Raw genomic sequence first — 24,741 nt, 5'->3', positions numbered from 1 at the left:
AACAAATACAATATATATAAATAAGTAGTTATCATATATTATGTTTTATTACTATTTGTTACTTAAAGAAAATATTAATTGGACATAATCATGAATAATCATCAAGTCTTAATATAATGGTTACACTTATGCCATTAATACATGAATGTGTACAGTATATTAATTGTAAGAAGAAACTGAAATTTTAATTAACGTTAATTCATATTACGGATGACAGTTATTTCGGTCAACGACAAAAAAAAATATTCTGAATAAAATTATTTAAATCAAAGCTACCAATAAGTGTCAAATTTGTCACAGTCAATGTATAAGCGTATTATATTATTTTTTTTATGGAATTGTCGCTGTCCAACAAACATCTAGTATATTTCGGTTTTCACAAATAAACGTAGTAGAAATTATTTAGAAATATTCATTTATTACTTGAAAACGTCATAATGAATAGTTATTTTAGCGATTCGCTTTCTATTAATATTCAAAATTCACAGCTACATGCATATTAACTACATCCTAACTAATAAAATTATTTGTTTTAAAATTACGCGTATATTTTAATATAATCATAACAATACAGGAAATTAACGAAAATTAAATGCGAAACAATGACTTGGCATTTTGCGATCATATATTAACTATTTGATATTTACGTTATTCAGTACTCTTTGGTTGGCTAAAATAAATGTATAAATATATTTGTATATTTTCTATTATTTACGTTAAAAAATATAACTCTCAATTTGAATATACCAATAGTGTTGCAATCGTATTTCTCTTCTTTTGATTTTGCAATACTTTTTTACTTTGTACACGCTTTGTAAGTAACTTTAGAGGTATATGCTGTATGTCCTATAATATTTTGCTTGCGTGATATTTATTGATTTTATATTCAAAGATTATTGCCATTAATATTATTAGTGTAAAGCGTATCTGTTAACTATTATTTATTAAGATAATAAAAGATAGATTTTCGCATACTAATATCCGCAAACGAAACTGACTGAAAATATAGATTTGTTCAATTTTTTTCCCACATAAACGTATGTTTATGCAATAAAAATCCTATGTGTTTGCTTGTTTATCCGACAATGGATAAGCTTATTATATAATTTCTATATTGTGCTTTAATATTGCCTCGTTACGATATAGTTGTACTTTCCAATCAATGTCAGCATAACAGCGTAAGGCGGTAACCACTCGAATTTCGAGTGAAATGCTGGTGAGCGACTTTATAATTATTATGGGTGTAACTATAGAAATACAATTTTTAACATCATAATGCAGTTAACAACTTAAATTAAAATGCTTTCAGCAAGATAAAATGTAAGCGATCAGCATATTTAAATTCTCTGTATGCGCCAATCAAGAAATAACAAGAAACAGAACACTTTAACAAATAAAATATTCAAACATTGAGTTTTGTTTTAATGGGATAAATTAGATGATTACTAAGCTGATTTAAGTAGAGAACACATCTGCGGAAATCTGATTATAACAACTTTTCAATATTCATAACAATCAGAAAATTGTACCCTTTTGTGCATAGAACTTTGAATCACTGACTAACAAAAATTGACTAGAAAATATATTTTAAATAAATTACTATAACTAAATGATTCCTCGCAGAGTACCTAGAATTTTTGAGACAATAAATATTAACGAGAACAAACACATACACATATATAGAAAAAATGACTAGTATTTCGCAAATTGCACTTGAAGTAGAATAATATTGTAAAGATACCAGTATTAAAATAAATTAATTAGCAAAAGAATGGAATGGATAGATAAATACGGTGCTCCATCTGTAAATTGAATGCTTAAAAAGTAGACTAAAATTGGGAAATAATGCGAAACAAATAACGATTTATGTACTGTAATTCGTGTTGCGTTTTCGTTTGAAAACCAACGCGAATATACTCCTCAGCCTCCACCATTTGCTGTGCCGTTTGGTCTTCTTTCCCGATGGCAATCCCATCCCTAGTCTCTCTTTGGTCCTAATTTCCCTGACTAACATGTGAAATGCATCGTCGACGAATGTACGCAACGCAGCGGAGGTCTCGTAGAAGGGACAACCGAACTGGCGCGCAAGCAGCATACCTTCCTCAGTTGTTACCTTCCTTTGTACCTGCAGGTCAAACTTGTTCCCGACTAGTACTAACGGCGTATCCTCGCTGGCCCTGACCTTCTGGATAAGCTTTCTGTACTCCAATGCCTCCTGAAAGCTGTGTCTGTCCGTCACGCTGTAGCAGATCAGGAAACCTTCGCCGCACCGCATATATTGGTCGCGCATCGCCGTAAACTCCACCTAAACAATAATAACCGCTGTAGATGCCGAGAGCGGGTGTTATATAAATTTACCTGTCCTGCAGTGTCCAGTATATCCAGCAAAGCAGGCTCTCCATCAATAACCGCCTGCTGCTGATACGAGTCCTCTGCAAAACCATCATCATAGTTAAACAAGATCGATATTCAGAATTTATGCATTCATACTCACCGATTGTCGGATCATGGTACTCCAGGAAACTGTGGCTCACAAATTGCAGAGTAACGGCTACAAAATAAAGAAAATAATAATTTTGAAAATTTTCAAAGTGCTCTGAAAACATGATATTTCCATTTTTTTCAAATTAATATTATAATTCAGAGGACATAAGTTCATAACAATTGACGTAATTGTATAATATGAAATGGAATGTTTGTCAATCAGTTAAGACTAAATAAAAAAAATTGGGTATTTTGGTCATACTTAGGTACATTTAAGAAATTAAAAAATAGTTTTGGTTAAATATTTAATTAATAAAATCATAAATGTAAGTATTTTTGATATTGTTTAAATAGTTTTAAAAAAATATAGTCATTTGCATAAATAATAGTCACACTAAAGGAATGTTAATTGAATCATACTTATACTATTTTTGTATGATTCAAGTGGTGTTCATTTAACCTCTGACATAAAACTAATATATTATCTTTAATTATATAAGACACATATGCATTACTTATCAACAAATATGATATCAATGTGAATTTAACATAGTTGTAATGAATCTATATTCATCCATATGTATTTATTAAAATGATATGTATGCACCTATTTCTTTACATATTTATTAACTGCATATGATTTGCTAACATAATATTATAGTTAGGAAATAAATAGAATGACTACAGGATAAATTGTGATTGAACAAAGATAAATAGCTAACCAGATTTTCCTACTCCTCCATCACCAAGCACCACAATCTTGTATATTCGAATACCACCTCTGGTTGTCTGTGGTCCGGCAAGGCTCACTGAGCCCCTACTATCCACATCAATCTCAGAGTCCTTTCCAGATCTACTAGATCCCTGCCTAGAAAATTTATTTCTCCTTTTATTGCCACTGGTGCATGCCTCACCGGCCATAATATGCCTGTTCCGCAGATTTAGTCCCTTTAAGCACTCCAATACGAACACTTTAATTCAAACGGTCAACCAGGAAAAAGAAAACAATCTTCTAATTTCTTAGGTCGAAGCTAGTATTTATAATTCTTCGTAGTATTTTAAGGTTGACATGTTTCGTTAGAAATTATGTTACACTACACGCACCAACGCACGTATTAAACTAAATAAACTGTGGTTGCGCGGCATCTATCCAAATTATCCAGAATTGTCGCTGTTCAAGTTGCCTACCATCAACCAGCTTTTTTTCATATAAGAATTTTGTATTACCAGCGAACAAGCATGAACAACATTCTGCGATGAATCACTTCAAGAAATAGAGCTTTAAACTACTTTAATGAAAAGAGTCATCGGCAATATTGTCACACAATCGAAAGAAATGTTTTTGAAACTAATATACATATTTTATTACACTAATTAAGCTGCATAAGATTTTCGTTAGTGCCATGAGGCGCCTCGATTATTAAAAACTGTATTTTTTATAATTAATTAAATTTATTAATTTTCAAGTATTCGCGAGCGCCCCTGTATTATAACATTTTTACTATACATCGTACTGTTTAAAACAGGACTAATCGAGAACTTTAAATCGCCATAAAAGTAAACAGCACAAAAAGATACTAGTCTGTATAGATAAAACATCATATTTTGCTTGTTTTGATTTTTTCAAACCATTGTATAGTGAATCCGAACTATGCAAAGTACAACTGTACTGCTTTCAGTTACACAATAAATCTAATTGCAAGTATATAAATATTATATATTGTCATGATATATATAAGGTACTTCTGAGCGAATATTGACGGCCGCCACCAAGACGACTCCTGCTACAGTAGTACTGAAAATATTTAATCTTTAAAATGTTTTTCAATTCTTTCTTCCTGAAAAGTGACTTCCAATGGTAGGTATAATTGGGATTTTAAATTTTATTTCAAGAAAGTACTCAATTCAAGTAATTTTATTTGTTTATGTTCTACGAAACAAAATTGGTTCTAATAAATTAAATAGTTTTCTATATATACACTGTAAACCAATGCATCGTCATTTATTTTCTATAGTTTGCTATGATCCTTTTTGTTAACACATATTGCACACGATACACGTAATATATATAGAGAGAAATAATAGAACTGCATTTGCTTTCATATATTATAGTAACGTAAAATACCATTAAATAGTTTAAAATCCATCAAGTAACAAAGTTTCTTGTAACAACCCCATCGTTGTTACCTAAAAAATCATGGTAAGTAATTGGTTAGTCTTATTTGGTATACATTTGAACTCACTGAAAGGAATTAAAAGATTTCAGTCACGATAAGTTTCTTCTTTTATTATAGACTCCATTTGTGTGCAATCAAATCATCCAGAGCTTTCTTTAAGTCCTCCGAATTGGAATAGCCTTGCTCGTCTAGCTCTTTCCACTTCAAATAGTTGTGGCGCATGTTCGTAATCAATTCTGGCATATTGATAAAAGCTAAAATTGCATATTGTTAGAAACTGGAATGGAAACTTGCATAATGGTTACCATTCCATGCATCGATCATGTCGTTTATGATGAAATCAATGAAGCCGACTTGTGATTTAGGTATGGAACAGGTGGTCCTATCAAACATGGGCATTACCACTGGTAAACCCATCATCTTTTCGTCGTCCGTCTGCTGGAAATACTCTTCGGCGATTCGCCGTGACCACTCCAGACAGATTGCCATGGGTCGAGTAGGATTTGAGACGTCTGCACATTTTATCATTATCCTTTTGACTAAAGTGATATTTTCTGCTTGCAATATTTGAACGGCATCACTTCCTCCATCAGGCTGAAAAATAAACGACGAATATTCGAAATATCGAATCAACAAAGTTTACTCACATCGTCAGGTCCGGTTTTCGAACAAAATACATTAACAAACTTTGCCAAATGCTCGAAATGCTTTGTCATTTCTGTTGCTAAAATCATATCTATCACATTATACCTAGCAATTTTATAAGAATCCCTATCTAAATTCTTAAATATATTGCATTTTGGATCACCTGCAATAAAAGGAATGTATAAAGTAATCTTCTTTTTTATATAACCATTACCTAAAGTTAATTTAAAAGTTAGTGCAGAGTGGTGCGATTCAAGAACAGTAACATCATTGTACAGAATAGCAAGAGGATCACTGCTGTTGGACAAAAACGCACTGGATTTACCAGGATGGTCAACGTCATGTGCGGCCGCAGCGATCAATGCAGTAGCTTCATCCATAGGATCCATGATATCCTTCATTCGGTCTTTCTCTAAGAAACCAGCTACCGCCTGTAATACGAAATACACCAAATATAAACCTGCATTAATCTATCATATTTATAATATAACCTGCATGACGTCAGCGGCATGCGTGGAATTGTGATAAAAATTATTTTTGTGATAATTCGCTTCAATTTTTAATAGCCAATTCGAAAGTGTGGTTTCGTCTATTTGCAACGTGCTAGCGACATCAAAGTGTGTGAAGATTTTCAGTCCCAAAAATAGAAGACTCCTCTTTTCGGTCAGATCCTCTAATCTAAATATGTCGAAATTCCAGTCCAAGAAATTCTCCAATAATCTGTCAATATGATTTGATGATGGTTGGTTCTGAAATGTACATATTAAATGATGTTCTACCGAATCATAGTATTGGTACCTTCATTTTGATGACTCCTTTAGACACTCTAAAAATACTAGAATCGTTGCTACTCCGCCTGGAATTAACATTGTGAATTGGAACATTTGAGTTCTAAAATAAATATGGTATAAAGTCATATAAGTACGTTAAATGTATTCGCTTTACAGTTAGGAGAGCTCCGATGAGATCCGTTGCTACAGGTTCTTCGCTTTTTGATAACGCATCTTCTTTAACGGAAGGCGAATATAATTCCGTGCACTTCAACATTTCTACTGCCTTTTCCAATAGCGAGCAAGTCTGTGAATTGCTGTTTTGCATTGCATCGTATATAAGATTCATTATCTGGAAGATCGTTCGGTGTTAGTCTTTGTAAGGTACGGCCTATTGGATGATATTACTTTGGTGATAGGAGCTTCAAGTGGAAGTTTAGCTAAAGATGTCCGCCTGTAGTCAGGCTTGAGATCGACCGAGCCTTTCCTGATGGAATTGATACTACCTCGGGATTGGGTATTATGATTGACGACGACATCGGCGTTTCCGGGTGGATCTATGATGATGAGAAAATGAGTTGGAAGTCTACAAGGAGATAAAACTGTTTGCTTGAGATTCAACCAAGGAATAAAATTCATATTTACCGTCCGGCGCAAGTAATAGGAATTGCTTTGCAATTCATGGTAAGACTATCATTGGCTTTCCGTTTGAAACCAACGACTCCATTCCAAGTACGACCGCGCGTTAGGCTCAAAGTCATCGTGCCGATTTGCAATGGTTCGACGACGAGTTGCTCGTGTAATGTTTTACCGACGATCTCGTCCTGTCGGAAGCCCAGTAACCTCTCACATGCGTCGTTGGCAAACTTTTGGTTGTAATTGAATTATTTTTTTCCTTGATTTATTTAACTTATTTACTACCTGCATCCTACAGACATCGTCCGTCACTATGATAGCATCCTTGGATCCATTTATAGCTTCATATAGGATCTGTGTTGTCGCCATTTGCGCCGACGTCCTACAGTCACTGCTCTTCAATTGGATCAATTCATTCAACCAGATAGTTGTATTCGAAGACTCCATCAAGCACTAAACAAATAAACAAAAATACTGAGTAAACTACATGCCTACTTCAGTGCGTGTTACCCTATTGAACCCCGACTCAAGCTGCGACATAACGAAGGAATCATCTTTTTCAAATAAACTGAAAATTAACAAAAACTCATTGTATAATGAACTCTAACGAAATATCTCAAAATTAACCAACCTTCTTTTTACTATGGAGACTGTGACAATATTCTGTCCACCCTTGGAATTCCGTATTGACCTTCGAATATAAAAGTAAAGTAAATCCAGACACTTGGATAAAAATACAAATTAATTGAAATGTACTGTGTGGAAATGTATTTACCACAATAGTTGTGAAAGCTGAATTTCGCAGTGATTTTCCGCACCTCAGTAATTACTCAAATTTATTGCATTGTCAGAAAAGTTCGCGCCGATTTTCTCAACTTTCCGGACAAATCACCTTCATTTTTAGATATCCATAGAAAACATTAGTTCATAATTCGGAAAATACTTAATATTTGTTTATATCAAATCGATTATTTATATACTTGTCCAATATATTATTCATTTGAATATTTGGAAAATGTACTAGATTTTTGTTTGTGTTCAGAAATATTTATTTTTACGAGATACGTAAAAGTAAATGATGATTGCACTGGAGATATAGAATTTACCTGCATAATGTGTCGTAGTCGAGGAGTTTCTGTGCTCGACTGTCCACAAAGACTAGATCGTGATGTATGGTCTGGTACTCTTCGAGAGCGGCATCGTAAGTGGCAGAATGACTGATTTCAAAGGCAAGCTTTTCAGCGGCTCGTTTGATGGCATCGAAAGTAGTATCCGCATTCGGAAAAACCAATAGCAGCTGAAAAGTCCAATTAAAACATTTTATTGTGCGAGCTGAAGTAAACTTTTCGCGGAAAAGCTCAATTAGCGGTGAGCTACATAGCATTCCCATCAGTATTTACCTTAAGAGGCGTCCGACTCGGCGGCAGAACAAAACCGTACTTTCCGTCGTGCGAGGTTTTCTGTAAAGAAGAGAAAATACTGTTCATAAATTACTAATGATACACTTTTTGATGGGATGCGGTGCGAGTAGCTGATAAAGTATCGAACCATTTCAACGACAGGGGACGAGGTCTGCTGGGATGTAGTTGGGGATAGAGAGTTTGGTTTCGATTGGCATCGGGAATCATTGCACCACTGACCACTGTAATTAACAGTGGTCATGGATTCGCTCTTCGGTGTTTTCAGCATGCTTGTCTTGATGAGCGTAGCTTTTTCCTGAGTCCTTATTGCGTAACGTCTTCGGACGTAACGCGACCGTTCATCCATATATTATTAAATAGTCTGTGTACACCCATGCATGGAAATCGCCTTTATGCCGACACTAATGACTAATAACCTAGAATAGAATCGCCATTTGTCATCCATCTGACAACAACGGTTTACCTACAATCGGTTGAACGTCAAACCTCGGAAATCTGGACACTTTTGTTTTTCGTCCATGTCAATTAAGCACTCGACATACAGTGTCTGCTCTATCTACTCTTTGCAGATTCCCTTCGAATGCCCTTAATTTTGATGGACCATTAACTTCCTTTTCTGACATGTACTTCACAAATAATATTTGAATATTTTGACAATATCAATGAATCATTTACTAAATTAATTGTAAAATATTTAATTACTAAGGAGAATTTATTCAATATAATTTTATAAATAATAATAATTTTTATTGTAACAATCCCATAAAATAAAAATTAAACATTTTCATGCAATAACAATAACAAATTGCTATTGACTCTAGTTCTTTCTACTTAGTTTAAAATCTATTAATTGTAAAAATAATAAGCATTATATAGTAATTAAAAGTCTTAAAATGAGGATAACCTTAAATCAGAACTATGTATGAGATAACTGAGAAAAATGGTTCATCAATTAACTTAAATTTAAAAGGAATTTTGTTAATAAATTCATATATTTTCCAGAGATTATTGAAATAATGATTTTGGTATTGAAATTCAATTAATTAACTAACTATTTTAGACACCTGCATTATGGAAATGTTGAGAATACCAAATTAAATTAGGGATAATAATGACTTTGCTATTACCTTGGCATGCCATTGTTTGATACTTTTGTTACCGACACTGCCGCTTAGTTTATAATGCACCGTGGACCTCCTTATATACGTCTTCGGTGCGACACTCAAACTATCTTTCACTTCTTTCTTGTTGCTCCAGCAACAAAACCACTTCCGATTTTCGACTGCACTATCGTCGTCATCAGCTCCACAACAATGGTAAACAAACGTACTGCAACGCGCACATTGCAAAGGATACATTATTATTAAACCAAATTCAATTTACCAACTTTCGTGGAGAAAAAAAAACTATACATATATACACATCGACGTTATTATCGCACACTGTGTACGATAAGATAAATACATTTGCTATCATTCAGTTCTAGTAAAACGTATCGGATACATAGATAGGTTTCCGAATTTTAATCTAGTTGAACTAATTATGCACTTTTCTAACGTCATTTAACAATGGAAAATAGAGACACAATCAAAAAAAAAAAGATGGAAGATGAAAAATGCGAAGATTATTATCGAGAGAAAACTCATAGCAGAGATTCAATAATTGAATTTCACATAGATAAACTATTATTAATTGATTTGTATATAAATAGAAACACTAACTGTACGTGTGTAAATTATTATAATTAAGTACATTTTTTTTTATCCAAGACTTTCATTTCTTCATATTCTCAAGTCTTAATATTAGTATTAGTACATAAAATGAATATTTGCAAGAACCGTGATAAAAATAATTGATATTCAAAAACATAAGATTCGGAGGAAGACGAGATCTATGCTCACCAAGCTGAAAAACCTGTTGACCTGTAACTGCTCAAACGCAAATGCACACACGTCAATTCAGATAATCGTCGATTACTGCAAGCCGGATTCCTGCTTCAGCTCTGCGTGCCCACTAAGCTGAATAACAATTAATAACATGAACATGATTTACATTCCATTTTATTTTCATGCAAATAATCGCATCCAGTAATTCCTCGGGATTACCTAATAGCTGTGAAAGGTGCTGAGCAACAGAAACAAAAGTACTAATTTTCAGCCTCTTCACTGTAATTACGTAATAGTTTTTATGCGTGTCAAATGAAGAAAAAACGAATGTAAATTACTGGCTTATCGTTTGTTTGTTTTCACAATATCGTCATGTTTAATCAATATTGTGGATTAACTACATTACAAATATGCGCTAGTAGTATTAGTAATCGCATAATATCTTACAATTATATCACCTTTTTTTCTTTATTAATCTAAATCATACATATTTAATGGCCTTCCTTTCGTTTTGTACTGTAAAATCCTCATATTTCACAGACACAATTTGATGTTTTCTAAGACTTTTCATTCCCAACTGGTTCAATTCTTTCATTATGGATCGATTTGTTATAACCTGACGAACCTGATGAATACATAATGTAACATCATTAAATAATAACCGAACAAACAATTCAATAATTTAATATAAATAATAATGAAAATAATAGTTAATCTAGAACGAATAGACCTATACTCAATAGCCTTTAGTAACAATTAATTGTTTTTAATTTAGTTATGATTTTAGAAATACATTTATTTTGTATGTATGTTTAACTGTTTCTATAAATATTATTATTATTGAATCTATATCTACAAGATATAAAAATAATTCGAAATAAGTGCGTTATGCAATATTCTTTAAACACAATCTCGCAATGTAATTAATTAGAAACACAAACACAAAAATAAACTATATAACCGCAATTGAGTTTGATCTTTATCGCAGCAACGATAAGTTTCATTTCCCAGAACGTTAACACCTTTCCAGATTTAGCATCGTTTTTAGTAAAAAAAAAACCTGTCACAAAAAAAAAACATATGACGTAGAGATCAATTAATATAATAAAACAATGTTGTCTCCTTATCCAAATTTATATACTAAGTTGACTCATCGTTTCATCTGACCTTTGGCTGCAAATTGAGAATGAAATAAAAGCATATTCAAATTTCAATGATAATTTCATCTTTAAATATTAAACAAAATAATTTTATTTATGATGATAAAAAGTTCTTATTAATGATTATAAAATATAATAATAGCCTAAATTAAATAAATGTAAGCTAGAGAAACAAATCTGCTAGAGAAAGTATGGTAATACTATAGATTAGCAGTAGTAAGTTGTTATTTCTATCTAAACACGAGATGAAAAGAAAACTTATATATGCTTTCACGATAGACCATACAAAAATGCGCACCCAGAGTATACATTGAAAACTGATAACCATATCAAACGGTTGCTATAGTAACCATAAACATAATATAAATACGACTAACAAGATAGTAAATAATCTATGATATTACGTTTAACAGCTCAACTTTTTCGTGTTTTTTTTTTGTCACTCGTAAGACAAGTATGTGATAAACTCGTCACACAGGAATCAATAATAATCCGGAATATAAATAAACAATTGGTGAAAATCGGGAAACATTGGAAGGACGTGCATAGAGTAGGATGTGGAATGGAAGGAAGGAAGCGAAAGCGCGGCAGGAAGACCTGGGAAAACGAGATTGTGCTTTCGGAAAACGTTTCAGAGCAATTCCGTTTCAACGCGTTACGTGGAACTTCGTAAATCATATTTTCCTTCGAAGTAATTTATTTTCGTTGCCAGGGGAGAAAATGATATAATTGTAAGTCTAATTAAAGTCACCAAGTTTCTCCACGACGCCCTTCAACAAACATTTTAGATTTCGAAGAATATTGTATTTTTATTTCTCTAATTTCACTCAAATGTTTAATTTTGTGCACGAATTTGGTCACATTTCGTATGCATATAGGTTACAATTTCAAACCTTGAAACATCACATATGAAAGAAAAACAAGAGGAGATAAATAATTCACTTAAATTTTAAGCAGCCCAATGTTAAAACTATGATAATGGGAATAAACGTATTCCAACTCTCACTTTCATTTTTTTTTTATTGAGTTAGCATTGGTTTCGCTAAGCTATCTATCAATCTTAAATTCCGAATGGTGTCTAGACGCCAAATTTGACATAAACAGACTCATAAATTTCTAGTCATTTGTAGAGTTTCAATGCAAATGCAAACACATTACTCTTTAATATATTATAAACAGTATCTTATTATTATGCATGTAATTAATATTGTTTCTCTTCTTGGAAATCCTACATGTAATTTAATCAACAATTTTACATATTTATTATATATCTTATTATGTAATTTGTTGCTAATATAACAACAAGATATAAGTGAATACATTAAGAATTACATCTATACTTTACTTACGTAAATGTCAACTGGTTCGTCTTCTGGAGTGGTAGCCAACGATATTTTTCTATTAGTAGAGGGTTCTGAAATAACATACAATTACAATTAGAATAAAATTCATTTGTTTGCGGAAGAAAGAGAGTGGCGTAAATAGAAATTTAGTGTTTGCAATGCTTCAATTACGCATTTTCTGAGGTGTCAAGTGTCTTACAATGCGAACGTTTTGAATCGGCATAAAAGGCATTTTTAAAAGGCCAATTAAAGATTCAACGGGAATTCTCGATAATCATAAGAGTAAACAGTGGCCGTTGAGATGAAAAGCCACAGGTTGTTCAATGGTTTAAGGATAATCTAAACTGTACACGTATAACTATATATTTCGTGAATAGAAGAAGACAAAACTTTAAAGCGTGGACAGTTCGATCACGTAACGCGAATTTATTCATCGAACGTTTATTTACTTAATAGTTTTCTATTGCAAAAAAAAATTGTTTTGACAACTCAATGCAGCTTGGAACAATTGAAAACACTGTGTACACGCTTTCAATAGATGACATTGAAATTGTAACAACGCAAGAAATACGCAAGCATTCGAACAGATTTATTGAATATTTAATAACACGTCCACGATGCGATAGAATAACAAGTACCTCCGTTTACAGCAGTGCTTTCTAAACCTTGTCAGGTTAAGTTGGTCTGATTACATTCTTAACAGTATAAGATGTAATACATCAATATTCGGATCATGTATTCACGTTTCAAGGCGATTTACCCAAATCGTTGAAAAATATGCGCATCTGTTTCGAATTTATACTTTGGCGAAAAGCGCTTCATTCAGTGAGATAACATTTCTTATCGAATCTCGAAACTATAATATGTTTTGTTGATTGTTTAATATTGACAAAAATGCTTCAATACTATTATTTAGTATATATCAAGTAAAAAAGAAATTTATTTCTAATGTCAATTATCTTTTTTTTTTCCAGTTAATACCTTTTCAATAAGGAAATTGCAATTATCAATTTACTGGCAAATTGCACTACATTGGTAACAGTAGTTATTTCATTAGCTTAGCAACTAAACGTTAAACGTTATACATGAACAATTTCAAGAAGTAAAGAGTGACCAAACTCTTGATCGCGAGCCGCATGCGGCTCTGCAAGAGATTTGTTGTGGCTCAATTTTTTTAAATTATTTTATACCAAAAAGTTTTTCCCAATATTTTCACTTTGGTATGCCTCTTGCTGCAAAAAGTCTGTCCTCCACAGTAATACAGGACAATACAATGCCCAATGTGGGCGCTACCTGTTGGGCGCTACAGGGATCCAAGGGGGCGGTAGAAACATTAATACAAATATATTTCTGTTTTATTGCTATTAAAATTTAAAAAAAAATAATTTCCAGGGGGCGCTGAGTAATATTTTTTTATGGAATAATAAGTTTGGGAACCACTGATGTAGATGATACGTATATTATTCATTTAAAACATATAATTTTATTTAGGTTTATGTCTATTTTTTGTTATATTTTATTTTTATTGTTTTACACTAGCTGTATTATATAAATATCACACAAGGTTTCAACGTGCGAAAACAAACTGATCTGACGTAAAAATGACGTATGCAAATAGACCACTTGAAGCGCGACTGTTCGCTTTTCGACGTCATTTTTACGTCACCAAAAAGAAATTATCAATTTGTGTTTAACGATTCTTTCTGATAACAAACCAGAATAAAACATTGACTTTTCAGCTTTATTATTTTCAATACTTGTGAAAACTCATTAAACTGAACTAGAAATTGTATTCTAGTTCAGCAAAAATATCGATTGTGAGTCAACAATGCTGATTCACTGAAAACAATGTCCGATTTTTATCTCGCAGGATGAATTCGATATCATTTAAATTCATATCTATCCTAATGATTGGTAGTTCCATTATAATGCTACTATTGTACGATTTCGATCATATTACCAACTTAGCAGTAAGTAAAGTTGCAAATTCAATCAGAATGTTACTGATAGTGTGTATAACGTTTATAACGCATAATTATTATTATTATAATTTAGCTGTAAAAAATCAATAAAGGAACCGATTTGGAAGGTTAGATAAGATACAGATGCATACACATACTTCTCGGATAAGTTTTATTTTCTCATTACGTGAAAAGTTTTTAATTTCAACATAAAATCCAATATAATTTCTCAGGGACATTAACATTGTTATGATATAGCAGAAACTATACAACAAATATAAAGGGTGTCCCAAAATTAACACCATGTTGTTGAAACTACATGTCGTCTATATCAATATCATCCAACTTAGGCAAAAAGAAGTGTGTTATCATGTCGCGATATCGAGCGCCAGTAACAGTCACTGCTTGACCAGCCTCATTTTCAAAAAAAATATGGTCCAATGATGCCTTCAGCCCAAAATCCGCACCAAACAGAGACACTGTGAATGCAATTTTGGCGATTAAGGTCAAGGTGAAAATGTGCTTCATCCACTTGTTGATGCTCAATAATCCATTCAACGCCCCATTTTTAGTAACCCTGACCTCTCAGTTGTCAAATTGTTTATTTTTGGGGTTGCCAACACTTTACTGCACAAATGGCAGCAAATTCAAATCTTGCGTTAATTTTGGGACACCCTTTATAACATCATAGATATTTTAAATGTAAATATAGATAATAATATGCAATTTTAATTTAAAAAAAAACTATTAGATGAGTTGTTATATGCATTATGTTACCCAAAATGTATCAACATCAATAATACTTCAGATAAATAAAACGCGCACATTAAATATTAGACATAAAAGTAAAACAAATAATTGTCTCTTGTTGTTGTCGGAGTTGTAATAAAATAACGCGTGCTGACATAATGCACGAAGAATTCGTTTTAATTACATTGATATTATCATAGTATAATTCAAAACCAAGGTCGACCTAACCTTGATACAGATTTGTTTTTCTATTCCTGTTACATTGGCAAAATTTTTAACACCTAATCGTATTTCGCTTTTGCTTTATTTTGAATTATATTCATATTTCGAATAATTTTATTTCCATATATTTGATTCATATTTTAATGAACATGGGCATTAAAATATGAATCAAATATATAATAAATTTGTTTATACTGTAATAAAGTATTCAGCAAAGGCAAACTTTTGGTTTTAGTTACAAATATATAATACGAATATACTTGCTATGCGATGAACACAGTTAACTGCAATTGAGATTGAATCTGATAATACAGGTATCGATTATGTCAGATCGCTTGTTCTCGTGCAACGTACATTGTGCTGCTGGTACATTGCGCTTATAACGTACACGTGTTATATCCATGTATATAATCTAACACAACAACAACTCTCATTACACATGTGAGAAAACATCTATAAGAATATATAATGTTGTAATTTAAAAAAATATTATTTATGTATTTTTCTTTTGAAAAGTTATGTTTTCGGTAGGTTTTATTTGCACACATTTTGGTTGAGTTCGTATATAATATATAACAGTTTTCACGAGGGAAGAATTCAAGTGGGCCACCGTCTGGTATAATAATAAACAGTAAAGATAAAATCTCGAGTGCAGTTTTCAGCAGATCCGTATTTCACATTAACGCTTTGCTTTTAGCCTCGAGCCTCTTCCGGTTTCAGCACTTTAAATGTATTACAACTTCACAACCACAACGTTTAGCTTACTTTAATATCCAAGACTATGTAATAATAAAGTCATTACAGAAACATGTACTGAGTCGTTCCGATATTACTAATACAAAACATGTATGTAATATCATTTGCACATATAACCGATTAACAAGCGAAGTCCGTTTGTGCGAATATAATTAATAATGGTGCTGAATAAATTGTAGAACCTAATAAGGCACTGCAAATGAAAAATAATTGTATAACGTACAATAAAGATAAACAAGGCAATTTTTCCATTCCCGTCGAAGACGCATCAACGCATTGGCTAATTTGAATTGAGCGCCTCGGATCTTTAATTTAGTTACGTGCACTTTGACCCGCCTGATATTCGCCCACCAATTCGATTTAACTCTTAATTGATTTTAGATACTCACGTAATGAGCACGCAAAACCGCCCAAAGCTAATGTTCGGCGTTATGTAATCGCGCTCATTATACTCAATATTCTCGATTGATACCAAATATGAAATATATGTCACCTTCGCCTTTTAATTAGATTCACTTTTACTTAGTACATAGATTTCGACCAGACAATGCTAACTAATGAGCAAATAGTATGAATAAGAATGAATTATTCATAAAAATAGAGCGTGCTATTGTTGAAAAAACAGATTATTTCAAATGACAAAAACATCATTTCAGTAGATCAGGTAGATGCCGATCACTTTTTAAGTACAAAACTTTAAGTTATTATTTCTGTGATTTCTTTAACCTAATACAAGATCAAGTCACAAATGAGATATAATATAAAATAATTTGTAATATGTACCAATATAACTAAAAAAAAGTGAAGTATTTAATAATATTTTATTATTATTTTTTTATATTTTTTGTTTGTTTTAATTGTCACCATTTCAGTTTATTGTCTCTTGTGAGATAGATGGCCGGAAAGTTAAGGGATTTTCTTTTTCAATAATTGGCGTATATTTCATTGAATGATGCAGGGTACCGAATATCTGATCCTTTTTGTATTAGCATCCAATCATATTCTTATTGCGATATAGACAAAATAGATCAATAGCAATCAATTTGAAGACATTATGCATCGAACTTTTATATTAAATGATTGACGATGTCATGCCTGCATTCATTCTCGCGTATTACTCCACTCCAAATTAAATTTTCTCATTATCCTCGAAAAGCTGGTGTCTCCTATCGTGAAGGTTTCATCTGATATTGATTTTTCAGGCGATCGCAACTATTACCAGTTAGGACGCACATCTCTATATTTCTGTATATTTAATATTCAGTTGATTAGACACGGGAACAGAATGTGTTTGTATTAAAAAAAAACATTTCTTGTCCAGATAATCCACTGTCACAATTAGCAACCAAGTAATTAATCGATGCTTATGTAATTTCATCGCACAATCTTACGCGGAACAAAAAAAAATAATGTATTGATTAATAAAGCTGTTATCGCAATATCGATAAGGCTGTCGGTATAATGTTGAAGGAGAGCGCTGTGATTTCCATGGGTTACTGTTCATTGTATTACTATAGATGAAATCATTTATTGGCAGTTTATAGGATTGGACGCTGCTGCGATTTTGGATCGCTGAATGCGTTGAATGGATCACGCGTATTTATTTAAGCCCATTCCCGCCGAAACAAAAATAATCTTTTTCCAAGTATATTCGAAGCGTTTATTATTGCGCACCGAAACGGTTGCAAAAACATCCATCCATTAAAGACTTTCTATCTTGCTCGCACTTATCTAAATAAACTTGCTGATTAATCAGACCGCATGAGGAGAATACAGAACAATATCGGTGTGTAAACGTATTTAATGAATGCGTAATTTTGAAAGACTTTCGTATAATGAAAGACATTTCACGATTCTGAGAAACTCAGTAGTATTCTTCATTAATTAAAAGCCAATAGTAATGTATGAAATATTCCAATTTTCATAAATATATGAGTTAATAATAAGAGACTAATGTGTCATTGACATGATTGCTTTTATCATCTAGAGATGAATAAAAGTGCTTATTAATATCAAATATAATAACGATTTTTAAAGTATAAAATATTGGCGAAGGCCATACGCAAAATATAAGGACTTCGCGTTTCTTGTCGTGAACGTTAGGTGTTGTAATTCCAATAAGGATCGCAGAAATCAAGGTGAATAAAAATGTATTCTGAGAAGTAGGAAAAAGTATTCGCATTTAATTATTTACAAATGGCTACGATCGTCTTAACAAGATCAAGTGATGGAAATTGTTGGAATGTTATCTCAAGTTTTGAATGAATTTGTGACTGATGTATATAGCGAAAATAACAAATGATCCCTTTCCAGCTATTTTCAGAATTCAAGATTTATTTATAAAACTGCATTTAAATTTAAGACAATATTTAAATTTATGCAACACATTATTATTTGTATTTAATTTTAAAAAGTAATTTGTGATTGTTTCGTAATAAAATATATTTTCAGGTTTAAATGATGTACAAAGTATACGCAAATATCATGAATATAGCTTTGATTTTATGATTTACACGCTGACTATGAAAACTAAAGTTAATAAAAAAGCGAATGGCAATCCACATTACTATTAAAATATGAAAAGCAATTTAATAAGAATATAATATAACTATAATAATTTATTTTTCTTATCTTTTTAATTTTGTAATTTATTTATATTTTTTTATTTTATTTGCATTTTTGCTACTTTGAATGGAACTTATGTTTTTTTTTGTCCAATAAATTATAATAATTATTATTAAGAATATTATAATTATATTGTATAGTTTTTTAAAGGAAAAAAATATAAAAAAAAGTTTTCAAATTGTGCGCCCCGGTGCTCTGGGGTGGCGCGAAAATTCTAATATATTAACGCCGAAAATTTCGCCTTGCGATAGACCAATGTTTGAAAAAATCTGATATATTAAACCAAAAACATAATATGTAATAATAACTTTTGAAGATAAAGTTTATATTTAAAATAAAGTAATAAGAGACATGTATCGCACATATTCTTAGGGATGAAGAACATTTTCAATTAACTTTATAATTGATATATGATATAAATTCGTGTATGAATACGACGTAAAACGTGGTTGCATCTCCGCAGCAGAAAGCTGCTAAAACAGTCATTGTAGTTATACAATTAACAGTTATAATTGCAGATTGAAAGCCGATGATTGCGTTATAAAATCCTGCGATAAAACGTACTTATTATTATGTAAGGGATGGGAAAGATTAGACTTATTACATTTCGTTAATAATTGGTCATTATATCGATGAACGGAATTTTGAGGGATAAGAAACAAAGTTAGCTACAGAAATTGTAAATGTTGATCTTTGTACTACAATGATATATGTAAAATAAATAGTTATTATTGTCTCACGTAGTTCTAACGTTTAAAACTTTAAATTTAATTCACATATCCATTTTAATAATTATAATGTAGGACATAGAATTGTTGTTAGAAATGTAATTAATTGTGCTTAATCTGTATCAATTATGATAAATTGATTCGATTGTTATAAATAGAAGTGCAATCGATCCAAGAACGAAACCTATACAGTGAAATCAAGTAAATATTTTTCCGCGTGAAGGTAGACGCTGTTTGCTCTAGGTTTAAGTTCCGTTCACATGGATGTTTATTCTTTTTGTTATATGGTCTTTATGAAGAAATAAAAATATGTAAAAAAAAACATATAAAGCGGAGACGTACGTACATACATCGCGCACATATTTGATAATAAAATTGTATCTGAATAAATGATTATCGATCGACCAAACGCGGCAAAACATAATTATTGCATAATGCGGAGGTACCGTAATATTAATATAACAGCTTTGCGGTTAGATTGTTATGGGGGGAGGGCGTTAATTAAGCGAGAGTGAAATAAAATAAATAAACAAATTCGATTTACCGCATTCCGAATGCTCGTTGGCTTCCAAACAGACACTATCCATGTTCAGGAACTCTTTATCCGCACTTTGGATGATCATCGTCGGTTGTTCCTTCTGGAGTCCTAAACGATGCGCACCGCCGTCAAACTCCTTGGATCTCCCAGGGGACATCCGTCGCCCGATCCCATCATCCGCGTACGAAAGAAACAATGCGTCTCCGCCTGACTTACGTAATCGGATGCGTCGCTCGGAATTGTCCTAACAGTGATAAGGAGCACTTGCGACATTCGCCAAGTAAATATTGGTTTTCACTCTGCTGCTTTTCGGTTGTTCTTCGATTCTTGCACTTTCGGTTTTTCTTCCTTCCGATTAGTAAGTTTTGATTTTGTGTTATTTGTCGTTCAGAGGTTTACGATAATTTGTTGGAGTGCAAGGAGTGAGAGTCGGGGAAGCGCGCGTGGCGAACAGTAGCAAGAAGGATTCGGATCCAAACTAATTAACAGTTAAAAACACTCATTGGAGAAGATAAGATAAATGTTTATACCGTTGCAGCGTACGAACATTGCCGACATCAGGTTTGTTCTCTGAACTGTTATCGCATCTGGACCTGATCACATGGCGCTGCTCGCTGACGAACTAAACAACAAGGAAAGCAGTCATCGCTACCAGTTGTTGTTCGTTGGAAGATCAGGCATGGACAATGAATGTGGACTTGCTTAGTTTTGTTATATTATTGATGGCAAATGTCGGACAGAGTCGCAGACCGGAGCCGGATGGACTGACCGCTGCGTGCAGGCCAGGACCACACTAGACCTCAGTATTCTTTCGCATCTCGACTTTCTTGCGGCAACCGAAGAACTCGACGCCGCGACATTGAACTGGTCTTGTGTGTGGTTACGTAATTCACGAGGTACACGCGGCCCATGTTCATTAGCAATTTCGGCGGATTGAGCAACCAACGCACGGAGCCGATTTTCTTGCACGGTCAGCAGCTCTTTTCGTCGAGTTACAAAATGCGCGCACGCTCCTCTCCTTTCGCACCGCACCGACTTATGAATACGCGAAATTATCGCTCGAATCAAACGCATATATTTTAACAAAGTTTATAAATCATACATAGCGCAATATTGCCGCCATAAAAATAATAATTATAAGATTATAAGATGCACCCATATAATCGAAGTATACTCTTGGACTCCAGCGAATATATTATGTACCAGAATACAAACACACCAAAATATAAAGAAATATGCCAACAAGTCGATCTAGATGCCAATTTTGGTCGATCGCATTTGTTTTTCAAACCTTCCTACACTTAGACAAAAGTTGACCACCCCTGTAATTTTGGTATTTTTGGACATTTAAATTGTATTCAATTCTCTTTCACAAAAGAATCTTTGATCAGCTTTTCTCAACCTATGGGCGTGAATCAAAATTGGGTTACTTTAAAATTTTAACGAGTCACAAACTGACAGAGTTCTCACTACTGAAATATCCCGGGAAAGTAGCGTAGAATTTTATAAAAACGGAAAGTACACTCGCTTTCCGTTTTTATAAAATTTTATATTACATAGATAATAAAATTATACATCATTCGTAGGCACTCTATAGAATTCAGTATATAGTTTGCTGCTATGGTCTTCCTCTGTGTCAAGGATAACGAATGTTTGTCACATCTCACAAATCTATGCAAATGTATATTCCGAAAAGCACTAAACTATTCCTATGATTGACTTTTCGTGTTTTCTATCTACAATTTCAGATAGCACCGATTCGGCTATTGACTGTAGTCTTTACGCCTAAAAATATAATTCATAAGCAGTTATAGATAACATTATAATTATTAATCTGTTGTAAGTTTGTAACACGGAAAACGTGTGATTTCTAGAAAAACAATAATTTACCTTACTGGAGTCCAAGGCTTGGTCTGTGAGAAAGTATTTCCATATATTCTATATATTTTAATCTTGACTTCTTCGGAACCCACAACCAAATGGAGGAGCGTAATTTTTATATTTAACAAACTTTACAACGTTTCACTGTATTTGCTAAGGTAATCCTCATTCCGAACGTCTATAATTTTATACAGTTTTATAACTTGTTGTTCTGTTAAATTGAAATAACCGAAAAAAAAAATATTTATTTGATTTGAGATTTGGTATTTATATAAAATTACAAAATTCTCAAAATTTAAAAACGAATTTAAAATGAACGTGATTATGTCATGTGTAAGCAGCAAGTGACTTTTCCAATAAAGCTGTCTTTTAAGCCGAACACGTTTCAAACTTTAAATGAAACGCTTCAACAAGTAGATACAAAATAAAATGTAATATATTTCCCATCTCAATAATAATTTTCATACATTGATAATAATATTACCTAAAAATCAATGATTATTAACTATTTATTTAATTATAAAATGTGTGTTTTATTTGTACACACGTAATTAATAAATAGAGAAAACAATAATTTATTAATATTCATTTTAAACACAAATATCTTTGTCCATGTTGCAATATATTTGATACAACTGTGCTTTCGTATTTTTTGGTTATTTACAGATATTTAAAAAACATATTAAATTTACATTATTTTTATGTTTGGCAAGGTTCGTTATAGTAATGTCCTTGAATGTAACAAATACCATTGGATGTTAATACTGAGGTCAGTAAATATTAAACCTCAAAGAAACCAAAATTATATTATAATTTTCATCAATTTTAGTTTGTTTTAAATTTTATTGTAAATGCATTCCTTGAATAGATCGATTGATTCGACAATTTGTTGGTTCTATTACTTAGAATAAGTTAAATTGGTATTCTAATAGAAATAAAATACCGTTAATAGTTTAATAAATAATTAATAGGGAACCCTAAATTATAATTATTAGTTGAAAACTTTCAATAGAATTTGAATCTGTGCCTTAAAAAAATATAGTAGTCGGTAATAAAAGCACAATACATAATCTTGATGATAAGAAATAGAAAATAAGAACTTATGAATTAGCGAAAAAATGGTGATTTCTACTGCAACTGGTTTCAATTGATATATCCCTTGACAGTAATGAATGAGAAACGGATACCGACGCTTTTCTTGACTTTGTAGTGGCTAATAATCATTAGAGACATCCATTATTAGCAGAGCTGACTCATACAATCGAAAGCACCACGTTATTTTTGTATGCCTAATTGGATTGAATTTTCATATTTAAATTATATCTGCAGTTCGAGTCTCAATTTTGCCTCTACTTCACATTTTCACGTCTCAAAACACAATTATATTTGTATATTTTGATCTTACATTTTAACTGTACATCTTAGATTGATTTTGTATATTATACTTTGGATAAAGAATAAGAGAAACTGTTGTCATCATATTGCGTCTCTGAATAATCGTATAAGACGTAAATAGCAATTAATCTTAACGGATATCTATTTAGGTAATAAGCGTTTGCAAGTGCATAATGAATGACTGTCGCACAATGAATAGAACGATGTTTTAAATGAATTGTTTTCGAAGTCTGAGACATAAACGACAAGAGGTTGGGCGGCGATTAAAGAAGAATAAATACGTGGTATAATTTATCCGTTCACGCGGCGCAACGGTATCGAATTTATTACTTTCGATGACACCTGTTGCGACCCTTAGAACAAACATCGCACGTTCTCAACTAAAGATAGTTTCAGCGATAAGTGGCATGCAATAAAAATGATAAATATTTACCATTCATTGAGCGTCTCGACTTCTGGTAAGTCGATTGCTGGCTGACGCTGCTTCTGTGAAGGTGCTCAAAGAGCAAACTTGGGGAGCAACCCATAAGTGTGGGAACTAAAATGTTGCAATACTATTTAAACCATACTGCAATGAGAGTAAAGTAGTTGCTTTAGTTGGGATGGATTCGCGATGGATGAACTTAAGTAGTTTGGTTTGTAATTATTTGCGCACCTTTTGACTGCAACACGATCGGGGGGGTTGTTGTCTAGTGCAGTGCACTCGGAAGAAAACAAGCCTGTTGATCCTTCAGCCAGCCTGAAGATTGAAAAATGAGCGTGCGCCCGGCAGCTGAGAGGGAGTATCGACGCAACAGGAATTTAGGCACGGTGTGCTCAACCAAAAAATCAATAACACACCCTCTGTGCCATTGCTAAACCTCTATACTATACATCTCTACCAGGGACTGCCTAACATATTCCACGTATGAAACTTTCATCCCCAAACCTAAATTACATAATTATTTATGACACCAAATTTCTCACACAACTTTCAGTTATTGATTATTTCAATAAGAGAAACATTTGTTTCAAGAATCTTATATCATATAGAAATATACAATAAATATTAAAATGTTTGACACCGTTACATGTAGACAGTCAGAATTTGATTTAAATAAACTTTATACCAAACACCTATTATAGAATATATAGTTTTATATAACTTTTCAACTATTATTTATCTGTGCCAAATTGTGAGTTTCTTATTGTTACTTTTAAATAAACTATTATTATTATAATAATGTTCACAGCATTATGGCTATGTGGTATAATGCTATTTAAATGTAATTACTATAGTGTGATTTATCTTTTTTTTTTATAAACAATTTCTTGCTTCTTATGATTTATTATTACAAATTTGTAAGAAAATCATTATAGCAAT

General features: G+C 32.3%; 2 protein-coding genes across 7 annotated transcripts; both read right to left on the bottom strand.

Moving 5' to 3' along the window:
• Positions 1 to 66: 66 nt before the first annotated feature.
• LOC108561678 (GTP-binding protein Rit2) lies at positions 67 to 3,590 on the bottom strand. Its single transcript, XM_017919735.1, has 4 exons — positions 3,207 to 3,590; positions 2,495 to 2,551; positions 2,359 to 2,432; positions 67 to 2,305 (listed from the first exon to the last, which is right to left on the bottom strand). The coding sequence occupies exons 1-4, from the start codon at positions 3,403 to 3,405 to the stop codon at positions 1,865 to 1,867; spliced, it is 771 nt and encodes a 256-aa protein (XP_017775224.1). The 5' UTR covers positions 3,406 to 3,590; the 3' UTR covers positions 67 to 1,864.
• An 859-nt stretch (positions 3,591 to 4,449) lies between these two features.
• Positions 4,450 to 24,131, bottom strand: LOC108561676 (high affinity cAMP-specific and IBMX-insensitive 3',5'-cyclic phosphodiesterase 8A). Of its 6 annotated transcripts, none has more exons than XM_017919732.1 (18): positions 24,034 to 24,131; positions 23,812 to 23,946; positions 12,529 to 12,593; positions 8,113 to 8,172; positions 7,819 to 8,009; positions 7,344 to 7,403; positions 7,223 to 7,280; positions 6,998 to 7,165; positions 6,722 to 6,942; positions 6,485 to 6,662; positions 6,252 to 6,428; positions 6,105 to 6,197; positions 5,798 to 6,055; positions 5,521 to 5,737; positions 5,309 to 5,469; positions 4,967 to 5,255; positions 4,728 to 4,915; positions 4,450 to 4,671 (listed from the first exon to the last, which is right to left on the bottom strand). In XM_017919732.1, the coding sequence occupies exons 2-17, from the start codon at positions 23,903 to 23,905 to the stop codon at positions 4,773 to 4,775; spliced, it is 2,433 nt and encodes an 810-aa protein (XP_017775221.1). In that variant the 5' UTR covers positions 23,906 to 23,946; positions 24,034 to 24,131; the 3' UTR covers positions 4,450 to 4,671; positions 4,728 to 4,772. The 6 variants fall into 6 exon arrangements, with proteins under 6 accessions (XP_017775221.1, XP_017775219.1, XP_017775220.1 ...); XM_017919730.1 differs by lacking the exons at positions 23,812 to 23,946; positions 24,034 to 24,131 and adding exons at positions 20,109 to 20,580; positions 20,633 to 21,075; XM_017919731.1 differs by lacking the exons at positions 23,812 to 23,946; positions 24,034 to 24,131 and adding exons at positions 20,109 to 20,580; positions 20,650 to 21,075.
• Between the last annotated feature and the right edge of the window lie 610 nt (positions 24,132 to 24,741).

This window comes from Nicrophorus vespilloides, unplaced genomic scaffold (genome assembly GCF_001412225.1).
Source record: "Nicrophorus vespilloides isolate i.1.1-1 unplaced genomic scaffold, Nicve_v1.0, whole genome shotgun sequence".
NCBI lineage: Eukaryota > Metazoa > Arthropoda > Insecta > Coleoptera > Silphidae > Nicrophorus > Nicrophorus vespilloides.
The sequence above is the reverse complement of the archived record's forward strand: the minus strand, read 5'-3'. Positions and strand labels throughout refer to the sequence as shown.